This window comes from Armigeres subalbatus, chromosome 1 (assembly GCF_024139115.2).
Source record: "Armigeres subalbatus isolate Guangzhou_Male chromosome 1, GZ_Asu_2, whole genome shotgun sequence".
NCBI lineage: Eukaryota > Metazoa > Arthropoda > Insecta > Diptera > Culicidae > Armigeres > Armigeres subalbatus.
In genome coordinates this window covers 18,839,918-18,859,901 of record NC_085139.1, presented here as the reverse complement: position 1 = coordinate 18,859,901, position 19,984 = coordinate 18,839,918, and the positions used below count along the sequence as shown (strand labels likewise).

Sequence of the window (19,984 nt, the reverse complement as noted above, 5' to 3'; positions counted from 1 at the left end):
AGCATTGACGTATAAATTATTTCCCTCAATGAACGTATTCAGAGTACCAGATAAGGTAATTCCTAAATAAATCATCGCTCGAAAATAACAGCCATATCGTCTAATTTCTTGCTCCATATCAATCAAAATAGAGCTTATCAAACGGTCAAACTTATGTGCTATTTGCAGCAGTTGAAACCCGATAAAGACAGGCAATTTTGAAACAGTTTCACGATGGAGACAGTAATCTTCAAAAAGGCAAATGAGTCATGAGATTTTGATTGATCGGCTGACTTGGTGATAAAAATTGTTTAAACAATAAATAAAACGATAAAAACAACATTTGGAATGTTCGTTTTGCTGCGCGAAAGTGCAATCTACTGGATAATCCTGATCGCATCTGTTGCTCAAGTAGTTGAGTTCTTTGTACTTTACAGAAAAATGTACCACTTACTGGGAAAGTGGCGACTTTCTGTGTTGACACGAGCCGTCTCAAGAACTCATCAGAGCTTCCATGGTCAGATAAGATAACGCAATTTAATAATTGCTGTGCCGAGAAGAATCATCGCTCTGATCTAAGTTCGTTGCTGCTTCTAGTGGAGCAATTAGTTTGATCGAAACATTCAACCTAGCAGGATGTGGAAAAGAGCCATCTTGATATTAAATATAACGTCGGCCGTTTGGTCAGGCGTTCCACTCATTCGACCGAATTCGTCCATAGCTCCTAGACAGGAAGTTCCAGTTTCGGGATATCGACTACCGAACACAACCAGTCCTCTCCGATACGATATCGAGCTGACGACGCACGTTCATGACCACGGAAGCACGAATCAGTTTGATTTTGAAGGAAAGGTTACCATTTTGCTGCGTGTTGACGAGACAAATGTACAAAATATCACACTTCACCACCGCCAAATCACGGTGACCCATGTGAAGCTTACTGATTCCGTCAATACGGTGATCGTGAACGACGATTCCAGCTTCACCACAGATGGAACTTTTGAATTTCTGATCATTCAAGCCCCATCGGTACTCGGCATTGGAAACTACTCGCTGGAAATTGAATATCGAGGCACACTTCGTAGTGATAATGGCGGTTTCTACCGGTCTTCCTACACAGATGCCAGCGGAAGCACACGCTGGATTGCGACGACACAGTTTGAGTCGACGGATGCCAGGCACGCATTCCCGTGCTACGACGAACCAGGCACTCGAGCTCCAATAGGACTAAAATTGACGCATGGAAACACTTACCATGCCATCTCGAACATGCCCATTAAGAATACAAACGCTAAGTAAGTGCACTTCACTTTACACGAGCACTTCATTATGACTGATTATCTTTTCGCAGGAATGAAAACTACACCACTACCGAGTTCGAGGACACACCATCGATGCAGACATACCTACTTGCATTTGTAGTTTCCGATTTCGAGTACAAATCGGACAACGAAAACAATCAATCCGTTTATGCTAAGCCCAGCTCGATCCGAAATGGAGACCTTGATTTCGCGTTGGAAGCAGGGGTCAAAATAATTAAAGCCTTGCAAGATTATTTACAGGTCAACTACTCCTTACCGAAGCTCGACCAGATTGGCATTCCGGATTTTGCCGCTGGAGCTATGGAAAACTGGGGTCTGGTAACCTACCGCGAAGAAATCCTTAACTACAACTCGACCAACTCCCCGATGTCTCAACTGAAGCGTACGGCCTCTATCATTGCTCACGAATATGGGCATCAGTATTTCGGAAATCTGGTGTCCCCCAAATGGTGGAATTATCTCTGGCTGAATGAAGGCTTCGCCACCATGCTGCAATTCCTTGCCGCTCACATCGCCTATCCGGAGCTGCGCATCCAAGACATGGCCACCGTAGAAGCTCTGCAAAACGCCTTCCAGTCAGATGCACTCGAAAGTACTCGTCCAATGAACAGCTATGTGGAAACACCGTCCGCTATTTCGGCGTTGTTTGATGATATCGCCTACGACAAATGTACGTTTGGGTTCGGTAAAACTTACTTGAGACTATTAACATCGTTATCTCTTATCTTGATTGACAGCTGGGTCCGTTTTGCGGCAGTTGCAGCACGCATTTGGTGATTCAACATTCCGTGCTGGACTGAAATATTATTTGGATGACATGCAATTCAAATCGGCTACTCCAGACGACTTGGCAGCTGGATTGCAAAAAGCTGTCACGGAGAAGAGCGACGTTCCGAACTCGATCAATGTCTCGAGCATCATCAGTTCGTGGGCAGATCAGAACGGATTTCCAGTGTTGCACGTAACTCGTGGAGCAAACAACGTCATTACACTTCGTCAGGAAAGGTACCTTCTGAAGCCCACGAAAGATGCCGCCAACGCCACTTGGCTTCTGCCGTACAATTTCGCCACCTTCCAGGCACCTGATTTCAACTCCACCCTGCCCTTTGATTGGCTTATCGGAGAGACGACTGAATTGCACCCTTTGCCTTCGTTGAATTGGGACAACGATGATTGGGTGATTTTCAACAAGCAGCAAACCGGTTTCTATCGTGTGAACTACGATGATAGACTATGGCAACTAATTACCCACGAGCTCTGCCATGGCGACCACAACACAATTCACCATCTTAACCGTGCTCAGTTGATCGATGATTCGCTGAATCTGGCGCGTTCGGGACACGTCGAATACGAAGTTGCCCTACAACTAATCCAATGTCTTACCAAAGAAGTAGATTACGTCCCGTGGGCGTCTTTGAACAACGGTTTGTCGTACCTCAATCGAATGCTGGCCGCATCCACCAAGTACAACCTGTTCAAACAGTTCGTCTGGGAGTTCGTCGAACCATCGTTTCACAAATTCGGCCTCGAAAACAAAGACAACGAGTCCCATTTTACCAAACTGACGCGGAACATCCTGATCAGTTGGGCTTGTCAGGTGGGAGCGGAAGAATGCCTTACGCAGACCAACTCGCTGCTAGCGGAGGTCGTGACAAACAAAACCACGGACGTTGATCCGAACTTGAAGAGCGTCGTGTACTGCAATGGACTGCGCAATGCCGACCGCGACACGTTCCTATTTGTTTTGGACCGTATGTACCGTTCGCAAGATCCCTCCGACCGAGTGTTGCTGATAAGCGCCCTCGGCTGTTCGGAGAATCCCGAATTGTTGCAGCTGTATTTGGAATCGTCGCTGGATGAATCCGGCGATGCTAGCTATCGCGGCCAGGAACGATCCCGAGTGCTCAGTGCGGTGTACGTGAACGGCAAGGTCGGTCTGGAAACAGCCATGAAGTTCTTGGACGAAAACTCCGAAGAAATCGACCGGTTGTATAACGGAGGAAGCTTCGGGGGTCGGGCAATCGGCTCCGCTGTAACCGCAATGGCAAGACGAATCGTTAACAAGGAGCAATACGATGAGGTAAGAATCAGGTTTTTAGGAAAAAGAATTATAGTATAGGTTACTTTTCTTTTTCAGTTCACAGCGATCAACGTTAAATTGGAAACAGCAGGGTTCTTAAATGCGGCAGAGCTAGCAACAGCCAAAGAACTGGCAGCCGAGAATGTCCAGTGGACGAACACAAACTACGGAGTCATTGAACGGTGGCTACAAGCGAACATTAAGTCTGGAGCTATGCGATTCGAAACTTCGGTTTCAGTTATGCTGGTAACCATCACGCTGGCTGTCCGAGCCATGCTATTCTAAATCTCATAAGCACAGTCGGCAACCAGTTCGTCGATGTGATCGAATATAAAAGTCTTTGTGACGTGTTTGTATACTGTTCATGTTTCTACAAAATACAAAATACAGGGAATTAAATTACAAATAAAGGGGGGTAACATTTTATTTGCCGAAAACACTCTACGCACCCCTTCTTTATTCATTAATCTCAAGTTTTACACTGACGGACACATACTACTCGAGTAAATAATAATTGTTTTAAAAGCCGAATATTTTTTAACTGAATGGTGCCCAAATTACAATGGCCAGGGCTGTTAGTGAGAACCTGACATAATCAGGATGAGTTCGATGTACTCACTAACATTACTCATATCGCATCAATCTTCTAATAACACTTACTTCAATTTGCATCAGAAATCAAGAACAATTTCAAGATGATAGCTCGATTAAATTCGCAAAGTGTGTGACCACATATGATACAATTGATCGGGACCAGCTATGGCAGCTAATGCACGAACACGGATTTTCGGATAAACTGACACGATTGATCAAAGCGACGATGGATCTGGTGATGTGCGTAGTTCGAGTTTCAGGGGCATTCTCGAGTCCCTTCGAAACGCGCAGAGGGTTACGGCAAGGTGATGGTCTTTCGTGTCTGCTATTCAAGATCACTTTGGAAGGGGTAATACGAAGAGCAGGGATTAACACGAGTGGTAAAATTTTCAATAAGTCCGTCCAGCTATTTGGCTTCGCCGACGACATAGATATTATGGCACGTAACTTTGAGAAGATGGAGGAAGCCTACATCAGACTGAAGAGGGAAGCTAAGCGGATCGGACTAGTCATTAACACGTCGAAGACAAAGTACATGATAGGAAGAGGTTCAAGAGAAGACAATGTGAGCCACCCACCGTGGTAGAAGAATTTGTGTACTTGGGCTCACTGGTGACTGCCGAAAATGATACCAGCAGAGAAATTCGGAGACGCATAGTGATAAGAAAATTATTTTGAGCTTTTTAGTGGAATGTTTTCACTTGTTATAAGACGAGTTTATACAATCCCATTGAATTCCACCACTTAATTGTATCTTGACAGATACGTATTTCGACCTCAACAGTAAGGCCGTCTTCGGTGTCTCGTACTTGACTCGACTTGAAGTCGAGTCAAAAATCGGCCGGGCCGGGCACGTAGCCAGAATGTCGGACAGTAACCCGGTGAAAATGGTTCTCGACAACGATCCGGCGGCCACAAGAAGGCGAGGTGCGCAGCGGGCAAGGTGGATCGATCAGGTGGAAGATGACTTGCGGACCCTCCGTAGACTGCGTGGTTGGCGACGTGTAGTCATGGACCGAATGGAGAAGATTCTTATATACCGCACAGGCCACTTCGGCCTTAGTCTGAATAAATAATAATAATATTCATATCGGTATCCCCGAGTGGTTGGGACCTGATCCAACTCACTTTCGTCTGCACCTACGTCCAATACAGCAATCTTAACCGCAGGTCTGCCGTACAGTCCAGAGGAAGTCTTTAGTACCGCCGAACGCACTTGACCGTCTGATGATGTCTTCACCGAAACCACTCGTCCTTTCGGCCAACAGTTCCTTACCAACTCCGGATCAGCTATAACGACGAAGTCCCCGACAGCTATTGGCCTCACAGGGTAGAACCATTTAGAACGACGTGTTATTATAGGCAAATACTCGGCTACCCAACGTTGCCAGAAGCGGTTTGCTAATGTATCCGATGCTTTCAATGATTTCCGAAGTTCAAGCGGATAATCGGTGTAAGCGACCAAAGGTTTGGACCCATTCGACGATAGTGTTTTCCACCTGAATCAAGTAACTGCGTAGCACCTCTTGAGTGGGTATTCGTTTAGGTTTAATGATTGCAAGCACTTTCTTCATCGACTGAATAAGAAGCTCCCAGCAGCCGCCCATGTGTGGAGACGCAGGCGGATTGAACCACCAGGAAGTTGTTGGTGTGGTGAATTCAGTCATTAGTTTTTCTACGTCCAAAAATGCTACCACAGCCTTAAGTTCTTTTTCCGCGATCGCTTCTGATCTCAACAGGAGTCCTACGACGTGCGAAGCAATTCCTTAGCGCCATAATGCCAGAGCTTGTACTCAACGATGCAGCTAGCTCGATATGAATTGCCCTGGTTGTCATGCATGTGACAATCACACTCCAACGTTTTTCGTGATGACGCCCTACAAGAACCAGGAACGGATCAAAGAAGTCTACACCAACGTAGGAACAGGGACGTATGAAGACAGCTACTCTTGCTTGTGGAAAGGGGCCCATGGCCGGTGGTGCCGGACGCTGGTCTCGCACCGAGGATTTTACACTGCTGACAGTTTCGACGCACCTTGAGACAAATTCTTCGCACACGTGGAATATAGTATTGTTTACGGACTTTATTGACGCATGTTTCATGGCACTGATGATGATAGCGGCAGTGCACATCAGAGACGATGAGATCGGTGACTGGGTGTTCTCGGGGAAGCACGATAGAGAACCGGTGACTCTCGTCTACAAAGTCACACTCACCCAAACGACTGCCTATTCGCATAATCCCACGATCATCGATAAAGGGATTTAGCTTATATAACCGGTCTATTTTGTTCAGCCGTCGACTGTCGGCTAATATTGCTGCTTCTTCACTATATACTTCTCTCTGGGGTCGCATAATTTGGAACGCTTCTGCTTCAGATAGTTCCTAATTTGTGAGTGGTCCTTGGTTCGTTGGCTTCCTATTCTTCATCCTTATGATGTTTCCGATGAAACGTTGAACAAAGGCCGTTACGGGCCTCAAACGTTGCCAGGAAGAATAGTTTTCCGGGAGCAGAATCGTTCGAGCTTTACCTTCGGAGTGAAATAGTAGATTGAGTCGAATTTCTGTAGAGGTTTCTACGTCCATTCCTCTCTGCTCTTCCATAGGAAGAACGGCCCGGTGTACCGGCTGGTTGGCTTGAGGTCTAGTCTAAACTTCCATTTAGTGCCGTCATCTGCGACGTTATGCTTCGTGCCCAATCATCTCCACTCTGTGAAGTTTGTTGTTTCTAATATTTCGCCAACACCGAAGGCGACAAACTGGGAATATCGCCGATGATCGGACTGTACCTAACAACATATTACATCCTTTGGGTTGGTCCCACGGGGATGACAAGCTACGCCATCTTTGTCACATCTTTTCTGAATCACCAATACGAGTGTACTGCGAATGCAACATAAACAATTGCGAGGGTGGAAATGATACAAAACGAACAAAGCCATAGACAGTACCTTGTGCGAATAGCATTCTAAATAATTGAGCAAATAAGTTGAACATTCTTAAGTTTGAAGCATGGAATCGAGTGTAAAATTGTTTTAATTGATAATTAGTTTATTTTTTTCTATTTTCTCATGATTGTATAATGTTGCATTATTGAGTGATATGGGCGTTTTACATCATATTCTCCTGTAAAAACGAAAACATTCAAAATTCACGCACATACTATTGCAAAATAAATCAGTATTGGGGTGATTTGACACTGGGGGATAAATTTATCCCCCAAAAAAGAACGAACAGGCAAACCTGTCAAAATCCATAGTAAAAAAATTGGATGTCGCTCCTCTGGTTGGTCCAGAAGTAGCGGCGTTTAATGTTGATTGAATGTACTTCCACGATGCTTCGCGCTAACCGTGCGCCGACGACTGCTGCTTGCAGCTCCAGACGAGGAATGGACACAAATTTCAAAGGAGTTATACGAGTTTTACTTCCAATAAGAGCACATTAGATGTAACCGTTCAACTCAAAGCGAAAATAGGACACAGCGGTAAAGCCTAAATCGCTGGCATCCACGAAAGTGTGGAGCTCCACGGTAGCTCCATTAATCCAAATATACTATATTAACAATATGATTCACTCTCACGAAATTTTGGCGACCCCGCATGTGGCGCCATCCGTGCCCAAAAGATACACGCTGAAACGAAACTACCCAAAATATGAGAATCGTTAAACAAACACACTTCAAAATGTCATCACAAAAAAATAGGGATGCCTGATGTTTTTCGTGCACATAATCGATTAAAGATAATGGCATGTCAAGGGAAAATTTAATGTAGTAGCAGAATTGTGGTAGTAATGTTTTTGCTAATACGTACAATAAATTTGATGTTTCTCGTTAAACTATATCCAATGGAATGCACACCAAATTTTTTCGCTGGAATTCAGCAAAATTTTGCTGGATTTTGCCGAGCTGTAAAACCAGCAATCCATCCAGTAAAATTTATTTTCCTGTTTCTCCAGATTATCACTCATAAAACTGCCAGGTACATCACTGTATTTTCAGCAATGTCGATAAGGGTTTGCTGGACGGTCAGTGCGTGGCGTTGGACAGGCCTATAAACATTGTAAGTGTTGGTTAGGTTATGTCGAGAGTGTTACCGAGAAATCCGTGTTTAGTGTAGTGTATTTCGTGGAATAAATGTTGTAAATGCAGGTAATACTCGTGTCTCAGTGTAGGTTTTTCTCAGTCAGCTCCCTGTAGTAGGCTAGACCTTAAATTGAGCTCTACCACCACCCTACGCAGCCAACCACCCACTGAAGTACAGTGTCCCACCACCAGAGGACCAAGGAAAAGCCCTTTGGACGGCCATGAAGGGGTGGCGTAATGTGGCCATTTGGTTGGAAATGAGGTCACTGCCCGAGGGACGAGGTCATAGACCTCAATGCATGGTATTACCGTCTCCCTGTACACAGAACTCTTCACAAACGAAAAAGTCGTCGACCAAGATAGTTTGAGTTGGAAAACTAGGAGCTAGCATTTCGAAAGTGTTACATAGTGAAAAAGAAAGTGGACAGTGGAATAGAAGTCGGTGCAGTGGACATCAGGTAACCGGTGTCCTGTTAAAATACTGTGGTTTTCCTATTTGGAGTGCGAGAATTACCTGTCCGCGAGTTTCTTGAGGTGAGCGTGCCGACCCTGAGGCCGTATGATTCAGGGAGTCTCTGTGTTGCTCGAGGTATACTTACCAGTAATTACAACATGAACAAGTCTAATATACTGTTCTTCATCTGTCACATGACAGATCGTAGCAGCCATTGCATGCAAGAGACACATTCGCGGTCAGTCATCACGAGGTCAGTCGCGAGTGCAAGCAATGTAAACATGATGGGTGATTCGTATGTGCGATGTTGAATTGCACATCAAATCAGTAACATCAAAATCAAAATGATTTGCTGTATTTATTCACAGCAATTTAATTTCATTAATGTGTACTGAAATGTCAGTACAATGTAAATCAAGAAATTAAGAATTAAGAATAAATTAATAATAGAAATTATGAGAATGAAATAACTCCTTTGGACATGTATCAGTTAATAAAATCCTCGTCAAAATCAAGAAATAAAAGTTGCAATATATTTTTGCTTGATCGACTGCTGATACATGTTCTAGAAGATAACCTCATTCACCAATTATGTTGCTTCACTGATATGCATCACTTTTTATTTCCAATCATTTTATGTTATTGCAAATTAAATCAGTATAAACAGCTTATTCCAAGCTAAAGGTGACATTTCTCACGACAATGGATGACTTAGACATGTCTGGTTGAAAAAAAAAACGAAAAACGGCTTACATGCAAACACGCGGAAATGGAGAAAATATGGTCACCGAGCTCCTTTCGGGTGTTCTGACGCATGACTTCAATTTGACAGGTGAACAGGTTGCTGGATTTCCAGCAATAACTTGCTTTTGCTGATTTTCAGTAAATTATTCAAATGATTGCTGGATTTCAGCAAGCAAATTTATTGCTGGTTCACAACAAAACCACAACCAAACAACCACAAGCTGGAACGAGAAATCAAATTTTTGTTTGTGGTACCGCCGATGCACCATATTGAAAATGACACGGTGAAAAATTGGGAAAGCTAAGAGGTTGCTGTTAAAGGAAATATTCTTTATTCACATGTCGCATTATACTCGTTCTCTGTCCTCACACCTTTTTACTATTTGCCAGTTTTGATCCTACATTGGGCCAATTCTGCAGCATTTTTGGCTGCAACACATTTATTGAATTTTTGGTTTTAATTTAAAAATATTCAGAGGTGTTTTGGGAAGTAACCATTTGAAATCTACACATTTATATGCATATAACACTGGAGTTCATTCATGCATTTTTGCTATTTTTATTGAACCTTACGATGATTCAGATTACGAGGTTGTTACGACAAAATACAACAGCCGTGAAAAAACCAACACAATCTCACTCAAATTTATATAGAATTTGACAGTAGGCAAGAGCACGCAACTCAGGTGATGGGAGTAAAGGCAAACTACTTCGACCCTACTTACTCAATTTTGGCTTCCCGTACGGATGTTCGAGGTTGGGTGAATTAAACTCACTATTGGGTAGTTTATTTCTTCCGTGCAGATACAATAAAAGTGCATCATAATGTGCAACGCAATGCAGCTGTCATTGAATCTGACATCAGTTTGAAGTTTAGCGGTCCGATAACTGCAAGAAGTGCAGTTAACCCTTATGCGGCCGACGGGGTACCCGTGTTCCTTTTTCAAATTCAAGTGGTGATATTTCAATGAATGTTTATAGCTGAAAGCTGAAACTCGGTGACATCTAAGAACTACATAAAATGTAGCATCTGTGAGAAAATCACGTTGATACACTGAGGAGGGACGTGGGGAGGGGCATCTGATTTTTTTACCACGTGGATGGCCGACAGGGTACCCGTGTTCCACTAAATTGATATTTTCATAACTTTAACAATTTTCAACCGATTTGGATAATTTTGACAGTTTTGGAAACAGAAACTCATATACTTTTTGCCCATTGACAAGGTTTACAGCTTTTGTCTATGGTTATACAAGAAATCTTTGAGGTAAGGCTTAAGAGTCTACACACGTAACCGAAGGACTATCAACCAGTTTCAAATATATTGCATGCTCATTGTACTTCTTAGAATAGTCGGTGTTCACATTATATATTCTGGGTCTCCAAAAATCCCTGGATTAAGGCCTAAGTCATCCAAAAAATCCCTGGAATAAGATCTTATGGTCTGCTAACGTAACCAAAGGTCTATCGTGCAAATTCAAAAACGGTACCTGCTTTTTATGGTGCTTAGCATATAATGCTTTCACAGTATATGTTCAGAGTCATCGAATGACCTTTTCTTAAAACATGTTTGCATTCCAAGTAGTTTTTGTTGCTGTCATTGATTCCAGGTAGTCTACGAACTCCATACAGTCAAGGTCTTCGGATCAATCCCCGTAATGGAGGCAGTTAACGAAAAAACAAGTTGCGTAACCCCTTCTTGGTATATGTTTGTATTCTAAGTAGTTCTTGTTGTTGTCATGGGCTCTAGGTAGTCTACGAACTTCATAGATTCAAGGTTGGTGGATCAACCTCCGTAATGGAGGCAGTTATTGAAGAATAAACATGTTTTGGGACCCCTTCTTGGCATATGTTTGTTTTTCATGTAGTTCTTGTTGTTGTCGTGAGTTCCAGGTAGTCTACGCACTCCAGACAGTCAAGGTATTCGGAACAATCTCCGTAATGGAGGCGTTTATCGAAGAATAAACAAGTTGCGTGACCCCTTCTTGGTATATGTTTGTATTTCATCGTGAGTTCCAGGTAGTCTACAAACTCCATACAGTCAAGATCTTCGGATCAATCTCCGCAACGGTGGCAGTTTTCGACGAATAAACAAGTTGTGTGACCCCTTCTTGGTATATGTGTGTATTCCAAGTAGTTCTTGTTGTTGTCGAGGACTCCAGGTAGTCTACGAACTCCATAGAGTCAAGGTCTGGGGATCGACCTTGGTAACGGAGGCAGTTATTGAATAATAAACAAGTTTTGTGACCCCTTCTTGGTAAATGTTTGTATTCCATGTAGTTCTTGTTGTTGTCGTGAGTTCCAGGTAGTCTACGAACTCCATACAGTCAAGATCTTCGGATCAATCTCCGTGACCCTTTCTTGGTATATGTTTGTATTTCAAGTAGTTCTTGTTGTTGTCGTGGGGTCCAGGTAGTCCACGAACTCCATAGAGTCAAGGTTGGTGGATCAACCTCCGTAACGGATGCAGTTATTGTAGAACAACTTGGAGGGACGGAAGGTAGTGGTTTTCCTCTAATACCTTTTCCTAACTTAATCTATCACATGTCGTGCATATGCATAATCGAGTTTCAGACATAGTAATTAATTTCCACTCCGGGTGGCTCAATACCCGGAACATAAGCAATTAACTTTGAATGTACTGAACTCGAAAGGTGATCGCTCTTCGCTTATGTGGTCGGGTTGGGATCTGACGACCAACTGGCACAATCTCACACAACCCTACTTCATCGAGCGCCGTTGGTGATGAAGCAAGTGTGTAGGAGCCAGATAATACTAAATACTCATCCTACTTGGTTGACATTGTATCAAAACATATATGAGAGAGTTAGTTCTGAGAATGTATTGCGAGAGTTCGGCTACATGCCCGGTGCTGTGAATTTGGTTTCATCAGCATTCGCTAAGCTACGGAGGACGGCGGAGGTCCTTCGTAGCTTAGTAGGGAAAACACCTGTCTAGCGTACTGATTTCGTGGGATCAACCCCACCGAAGTTCTGTAGATCAATCTCCGTAATGGAGGCAGTTATCGAAAATAAACAAGTTTTGTGACCCCATCTTGGTATATGTTTGCATTCCAAGTAGTTCTTGTTGTTGTCTTGAGCTCCAGGTAGTCTATGAAATAGAGTCAAGGTCGATGGATCAACCTCCTTAATGGATGCAGTTATTTGAAAATAAACAAGTTGTGAAACCCCTTCTTGGTATATGTTTGTATTTTATGTAGTTATTTTCATTGTCGTGGGCTCCGTAATGAAGGCAAGGCAAAATATGTGAATGGAATCCGTATTTTTTTGTCGAAGAGACTTACAAACTTATTAACAGGTACTCATAAATGATTCATAATAAGCTACAGGCAGTGAAAGTTATTTCATAAAATTCTTTATTGTTTGCGGCAAATTGGGTCGAAACCGTGATAAAATCGGGTTAGGCACGATCAGGGGTAGACAAAATCTGGGTGTGACAAAATCGGGTCAACCTCATCTGAGTGAATGTACGCATTCCTAGTACAGTAGCCGTTCGATAACTGCAACGCACTCTAGACGTCAAACGGTTGTCAATCGACGTCAGATGCAATAAAAGTGCATCTAAATGTGCAGCGTAATGCAGCTGTCATTGAGTCTGACATCGGTTTGAAGTTCAGCGGTCAGATAACTGTAAGATTGTTGCAACTATCGAATTGCAGTTTAAAAGCATTGCAGTTGAATGACTTGCGGTTATCAAACGTCTGCTGTAGTTTTTGTTTTTGCCATGGTACTAGGTAGTCTATGAACTCCATATAGGAATGATCTGCAGATCAACCCACGAACGGAAGGCTATTGGTATATGTTTGCATTTCAAGTAATTCAAGTTGTTGTCATTAGCTCTGGGCAGTTATTGAAGAATAAACAAGATGTGAAACCTCATCTTGATATATTAGCATTCCAAGTAGTTATTGTTGTCTTGTTGTTGTTAGTTCCAGGCAGCGTACAAACTTCATTCATATCACTAATATGAAGTTGTCTATTCTTTGGAAAAGCAAAATGCAATTAAATTGGAACGATACAACTTCACGCCGAGAACGTGAGGGAAAAAACGGGCTAATATCGCAAAGATCATGTACCATATTAAAATTAGAATAAAGACCCTCTAGATATTCGTGTAAGCCTAGAAGTCTTACTCCATAAATTTCTAGGATGACCATTAGCATATGCCATGAACGCATTTTATTCATGGACCCCAAAGGCATGCACCAAATTTAAAACAGGCTGATATATCTCTGGTGTAGATCCTAATGCCTTACTTCAGGGTTTTCTTGGATGACCATGAACATTTGAAATGGGTGCATTCTATTCTACGTACCATAAAAGGCATGTTTAACTATTCAAATAGGCCGAAAGAACTCTGGTTACGCGTGAAGCTCTTGAGGATTGTTCAAGTGTTCTGGATACCCATGAACATATGCAATGAAAGCGGTATATTCTATGTACCACAAAGGGCATATGCCACTTTTGAAACAATCCGAAAGGTATCTGGTTACGTGTGAAGATCCTGAGGCCTATTCTAGCATTTTCTTGGAAGACCATAAACATATGCATTGGACGTATTCTATTCTGTGTACCACAAAGGGCATGTAAAACTTTTGAAAAAATCTGAAAGATCTTTGGTTACGCATATAGATCTTAAGGCCTTTTCCAGGGTTTTCTTGGATGACCATGAACATATGCAATAAAGGCGTTCTATTCTATGTACCACAAAGGGCATGTACCAGTTTTGAAACAATCTAAAAGATCTCTGGTTACGCGTGTAGATCTTGAGGCCTTTTCCAGGATTTTCTTGGATGACCATAAACATATGCAATGAAAGCGCTCTTTTATATGTACCACAAAGGGCATGCACCACTTTTGAAACAATCTAAAAGATCTCTGGTTACGCGTGTAGACCTGAAGGCCTTTTCCAGGGTTTTCTTGGATGACCATGAATATATGCAATGAAGGCGCCAGAGGACTTATCCGAGAGATTTCTTCGATAGCGCAGAACATATGTAGTGATCATATTTTATTTCAAGATGCGCAAAGAGCATGTATCACTTTTGAGACAAGTCCATAGACCCATGGTTACAAGTGTAGAACTTTAAGCCTTACTCCAGAGATTTCTTGGATGACTCGGGACATATACTGTGAACGCATTCTATGCTAAGTAACACAAAGAGCATGTACCGTATTTGAATTTGCATAATAGGCCTTTGGTTACGCGAGTAGATCTTTAGACTTTACTCCAGAGATTTCTCGGATGACTAAGACCTTATTTCAGGGATTTTTGCATTACCCGAAGCATATACTGTGAACACGTTCAATTCTAAGAAGCGCAAAGAGCTTGTAGCATATTTGAAACTGGTTGAATGGCCTTTGGTTACGCGTGTAGACTCTTGAGCCTTACTTCAAAGATTTCTTGTATAACCAAGGGCATCAGCTGTAAGCTGTATATGAGTTTCTGTTTCCAAAACTGTCAAAATTATCCAAATCGGTTGAAAATTGTTGAAGTTATGAGAATATCAATTGATGAGAACACGGGTACCCTGTCGGCCATCCACGTGTGTTTTTTTTGTTGGCCGCATAAGGGTTAACCTGTTGCCAGGTTAGATTTCGGTCGACTTTTTTTATTTCTTTATTGAGGCTTCGCCGCCATGAGCCTCTGGGTCTGCCTCTGCTGCGATGTCCTGCTGGGTTCCAGTCTAATGCTTGTTTACAGATTTCGTTTCCGCCTCTACCTAGAGTGTGGCCGACCCAGCCCCACTTCCGACCCTGAATTTCGGTTGCTATCGGCCTCTGGTGACAACGACGATGGAGCTCGTTGTTTGAGATCCAGTTGTGAGGCCACCATGCCCGAATTATATACCGCAGGCATCTGTTAATGATCACCTGCAGCCGTTGAGTGTTCTCCACTGATACACACCATGTTTCGCTAGCGTATAACAGCACAGATTTCACGTTAGAGTAGAAAATTCATATTTTGGTGCGTTCATTTATATCTGCCTGTTTTTCCAGTTATTTTTTTAACTCGCAAGGGCAGCCCTTGCTTTCCTGATCCGTGCGCCTATGTCGATCTTGGTACCGCCGTCTGACGCCATTTGGCTATCAAGATATTGGAAGCTTTAAACATTCTCCACTGGTTGTCCGACTACTGTGAAACTGGAAGGAGTCACCGTGTTTACATCCAACGACCTGGCCTGATCATATGAAGATAAAAATGACGGAATTCAGAAACCGCCATTTCCCAGGATGCTGTCAAGTATTGGCTACGCAAGTATGAGATTAGAGATTAGATTAGATTAGAGAAAATCGTATCCCAGCTGTTACACCTGGCTCTTCGCAAGACACCTTCTAGCTCAATGTTGAACAACAGGCAAGAAAGTCCATCACCTTGTCTTAGTCCCCGGTGCGATTCGAACGAACTGGAGTGTTCGCCCGAAATCTTAACACAGTTTTGCACACTTTCTACAGTTGTTGCTTTGATCAGTCTGGTAAGCTTTCCAGGAAAGCTGTTCTCGTCCATAATTTCCCATAGCTCTAGGACATAATTTTAATTAGACATTTGCAACAGCCTAATGAATTTAAAAAAATTAACAAAATGGACAATTGGAGTACATCTTGCGAATCGATCAAAATGATGACACGGGTATATTTGGCAAATCTAGGGATTTGCGACCAAATCAAAAATAAAGAATAAGGGAAATCAGGCACCAATTAGACTTTGTTTTCAAATCCGCAGTTTGGATAAAATTATCACCAAATTCCTGATCAATGGGTTTTTCCAACAAGGTCCTATCCCATCACGCACTTCAACAAACAAAAAATTGCACCAATTTTCCAAATCTTTCCGATTCCCACAATCCCAGATTAGGGATATCTCTACAAGACAGTACATACTTCATCCATTGGGACGACGGAAATAGAGGCCGTATCTTATCGGGCTGTCGTTGCGTGACGGGATACTTATCGCAACCCTTAGCCCCTCATTAAATAGACTTCAAACACTAGGCCTTAAATCAGTATTCGCGTGAAAGTGGGACGATTAGGATGATCTCCCTCAAGTGGACGGTGGTGCTCTGTGGACTAGCTTTGATCGCCTCTGGCACGACGGCCGAACGGCCTCTTTCCAGTGATGTCGATCCGCCTCTAATTGCACCCGCGTTTGAAGCCGAAGAAAGTGAAATCGTTGCCCTGCAGGAAGTGGATGAGGCGTACCGTTTACCGAAGACCAGCTACCCGACCCACTATGACCTGAAGCTTACCACGGCGATACACACCGGCGAAAGGGAGTTCAGTGGAAGCGTGGAGATTCATTTGACGGTGGTTGAGGCAACCAACACTATTGTGGTGCATCATCGCAGTCTGTCGATTCAAAGTGCACAATTGGCGATAGTTCCGTCGGAAGGAGCCGATCCAGAACCATTGGATGATCCAACATGGACCTATGCTTCCGCTGTTGAGCAACTGACCTTCACGAGTGCGACGCTACTAAACACTGGAAATTACATTCTAACTGTAACATTCATTGGTACACTGTCTAACAATCAGGATGGGTTTTATATTTCCTCGTATGTGGACCAACTTGGTGCAACAAAGTATTTGGCCACCACCCAGTTTGAATCAACGAGTGCACGCATGGCATTCCCCTGCTACGATGAACCTGGACTGAAGGCTACCTTTGCCTTGCAGATCACTCATAATACATACTACACCGCAAATTCGAACATGCCTTACACCACCTCCATCGATGGTGATACGCGGGTGAGTACATTCGAGACCACTCCGAAAATGTCCACATATCTGCTGGCGTTTGTGGTATCGGATTTTGCCTCTAGAGGAAGTGAAACAAACCGCGTCTTTGCCCGCATAAATGCAATCGAAGAAGTAGATTTCGCCGTTGAAGCTGGTGAGAAGATTCTGGCGGAGCTCGACGCACATCTCGGTATCGGATATTTCGAGCACATGCCAGTGATGAAGCAATTCGCCATTCCAGATTTTTCTGCAGGTGCCATGGAAAACTGGGGCTTGGTCACATACAGGTAATTTAACTCATAGATCATTAATTAACGGCTACGCAGTCTCATATGATTGAAAACGAGTTTTTATTCTTCCGACGTTTCTATGATTAAACCCCACAGTCGTTTCCCAAAAAATTGGTAATTTTACTATCGCTGTGTGCTTCTCGCACTCGGGATCTAGTCGAGCCAATCGTCTTATTACTCTGATAAGCGATATCAGACAGACGATCAAAAAGCAATAGCTCATAAATAATCCGCTTTATCGTTTTATGTCTTTTATAGAGAGCAGTATCTGCTATTCAATCCCGAACTGAGTACTTATCGCACTAAAACGAACATTGCTACAGTCATTGCTCACGAGTTCGCTCACCAATGGTTTGGCAACTTAGTCACTCCCGAATGGTGGGAATATCTTTGGTTGAACGAAGGTTTTGCCACCCTGTACGAGTACTATGCTGCCCAACTCGCATATCCGGAGGCGGAATACTGGGAACTGTTCAACCCACATGTCATCCAATCGGCCCTGGTTCCAGATGGGCTTGAGACCACCAGACCGATGACTTGGAGCGCCGATACCCCCTCGTCCATTTCGAGATTGTTCGATCGAGTGGCATATCCAAAGTGTAAGTAAGGTGGTATAAAAAAAAAACGAGCAAAGGAAGTAATTGGTATTTTGCAATTCATTTTATAGCTGGAAGCGTTCTGAATATGATGCGTAACGTGCTCGGCGACGAGAATTGGGCCGCTGGTCTAAATGCTTATCTCACCGAACGGCAGTTTGACGTTGCTACCGCGGAGCATTTGTATGCCGGTTTGCAGTTGGCTGTTGAGGGTAAGAACGTCCTTCCCGATGGAGTTACTGTCAAGGATATCATGGACACCTGGACGACGGAAGCTGGTTATCCAGTTTTGAGCGTGCGCCGTACTTACGAAACCGGAGATGTCATTATTTCGCAGGAACGGTTTATCTCAGATCGTAAGGTGCCCAACACGAACGTATGGAGGATACCATATAACTATGCGACACAGTCGAGCGGTAATTTCAATGATCTGAACTCCTATAGCTGGCTGAGCACCAAGGCGGCTCGAATTAGCACGGCCGCAACCGCCGACGAGTGGATCGTATTCAATCAACAGCAGGTTGGCTTCTACCGAGTTAATTATGACGAGAAAAATTGGGAACTGATCACAAATGCTTTGCTCAGCAATCACGAGAGCATTCATCGACTCAATCGAGCACAAATCATCGATGACGCTCACTGGCTGGCCCGTTCCGGACGATTGGACCTTCAGGTTCTGATGAACCTTCTGCCTTATCTACAGGACGAAACAGAGTATGCACCGTGGACGGCCGCCAACACTGTGCTAACTTATTTCAATGGAAAACTACGAGGAACGGAATCTTACGAGGACTTCAAAGTAAGTAAAAATTAATTTGTTGAACGTTTGATTATTACCAACATACATGATTGTTTGCAGACTTTGGTAAATCATCTTATAAGGAAGCTGTACGCCACACTAGACGTCGACTCTGTTTCCGAAACGGAAACCTTGATTCACAAGTACCTGAAACAGCTGATTACAGGCTGGGCTTGCCTGATAGGAAATGAAGACTGCCTCCAACGAACCAAGGATGCTCTCAAGCTAGAAGTGGACGAAGGTGTTTTGGTGCATCCCGACATTGCCACTGTAGTTTACTGCTACGGTTTACGCACAGCAGAAGAGAATGTATTCCAACATCTTTACCAACGCATATATCCGACCCAAAACTGGGCCTTCAGGTCGCTGGTTATAAACGCGTTAGGATGCTCTGAAAACAAGGAGTTCCTCAAGGCTTTCCTCCTGACTGCCACTGCTGGCAACGGCGCCGAGATCAACTACAAATCGTCCGAACGCACACAAGTTGTACAGGCGGTATATTCCGGTGGGCGGACTGGCGTTGACGCGTTGATCGAGTTTTTGAGAGACCCCGATAGTCTCCGGGACTTCGTCTCCAGACTAAGTGTCACTACTCTCCGTAGCACCCTGACGGCCATTGCATCGCGTACCAACAATCAAGAGGAGCTCGACTTGGTAAGATTTATGACATCAAACGCATGACTCAGTGTATGATCTTGAATTGTCTTTACAGCTGAATGAGCTGCTGGAAGAACTGATCGTTTCCGAGTACATTACTGCCAATGATGCAGTATCGGTGCGTGCTACCGCACAGGCAAATTTCGATTGGCAGCAAAGCTTCGAAGGACTTCTGACCGTGGGTTTCGTGCAAGACCTGGTGGAATCGATTGACCAGGAACCAAGTACTACTACTATCAGTACTCCAAGTACTACTACTACGGAGCCCATTTCGACCACTCTTTCGGTAGAGACCAGCACAGTCACCGAGCAGAGTACGACGCCAGAGGATGACGGTGCGGCTACGATTGCCGTTTCCATTACTCTGCTGATAGGTGCTATCGCAGTTACGCTTTTGCATTGAAGTATGCATGGGTGAGTACCACCTCTGTACAGAAACCCGATACAGCATGTCCGGGTACCGCGGTAATAATCTAATCGTCTTATATTTGCTATGCTATAAAGTTTAATCGACATAAATCGGTCTTTGAATTTGTGCAACGATCATTGATGACAGTCATTACCTTCCACACGTCTACTGATAAGATTGCTTTAATTTGGCAATGTCGATCTTGGTTTTACTCGATG

The 19,984-nt window shown here is 43.6% G+C and overlaps 2 protein-coding genes across 2 annotated transcripts; both read left to right on the top strand.

Annotated features, from left to right (window-relative positions):
• The first annotated feature begins 541 nt into the window (after window positions 1–541).
• Window positions 542–3,791, top strand: LOC134222485 (aminopeptidase N-like). Its single transcript, XM_062701635.1, has 4 exons — window positions 542–1,274; window positions 1,331–1,971; window positions 2,039–3,381; window positions 3,439–3,791. Exons 1-4 carry the CDS (start codon window positions 616–618, stop codon window positions 3,664–3,666), a joined length of 2,871 nt encoding a protein of 956 aa, XP_062557619.1. The 5' UTR covers window positions 542–615; the 3' UTR covers window positions 3,667–3,791.
• A 12,485-nt stretch (window positions 3,792–16,276) lies between these two features.
• LOC134222476 (aminopeptidase N-like) lies at window positions 16,277–19,876 on the top strand. Its single transcript, XM_062701630.1, has 5 exons — window positions 16,277–17,302; window positions 17,564–17,904; window positions 17,973–18,700; window positions 18,761–19,354; window positions 19,413–19,876. Exons 1-5 carry the CDS (start codon window positions 16,311–16,313, stop codon window positions 19,758–19,760), a joined length of 3,003 nt encoding a protein of 1,000 aa, XP_062557614.1. The 5' UTR covers window positions 16,277–16,310; the 3' UTR covers window positions 19,761–19,876.
• Window positions 19,877–19,984: the final 108 nt, after the last annotated feature.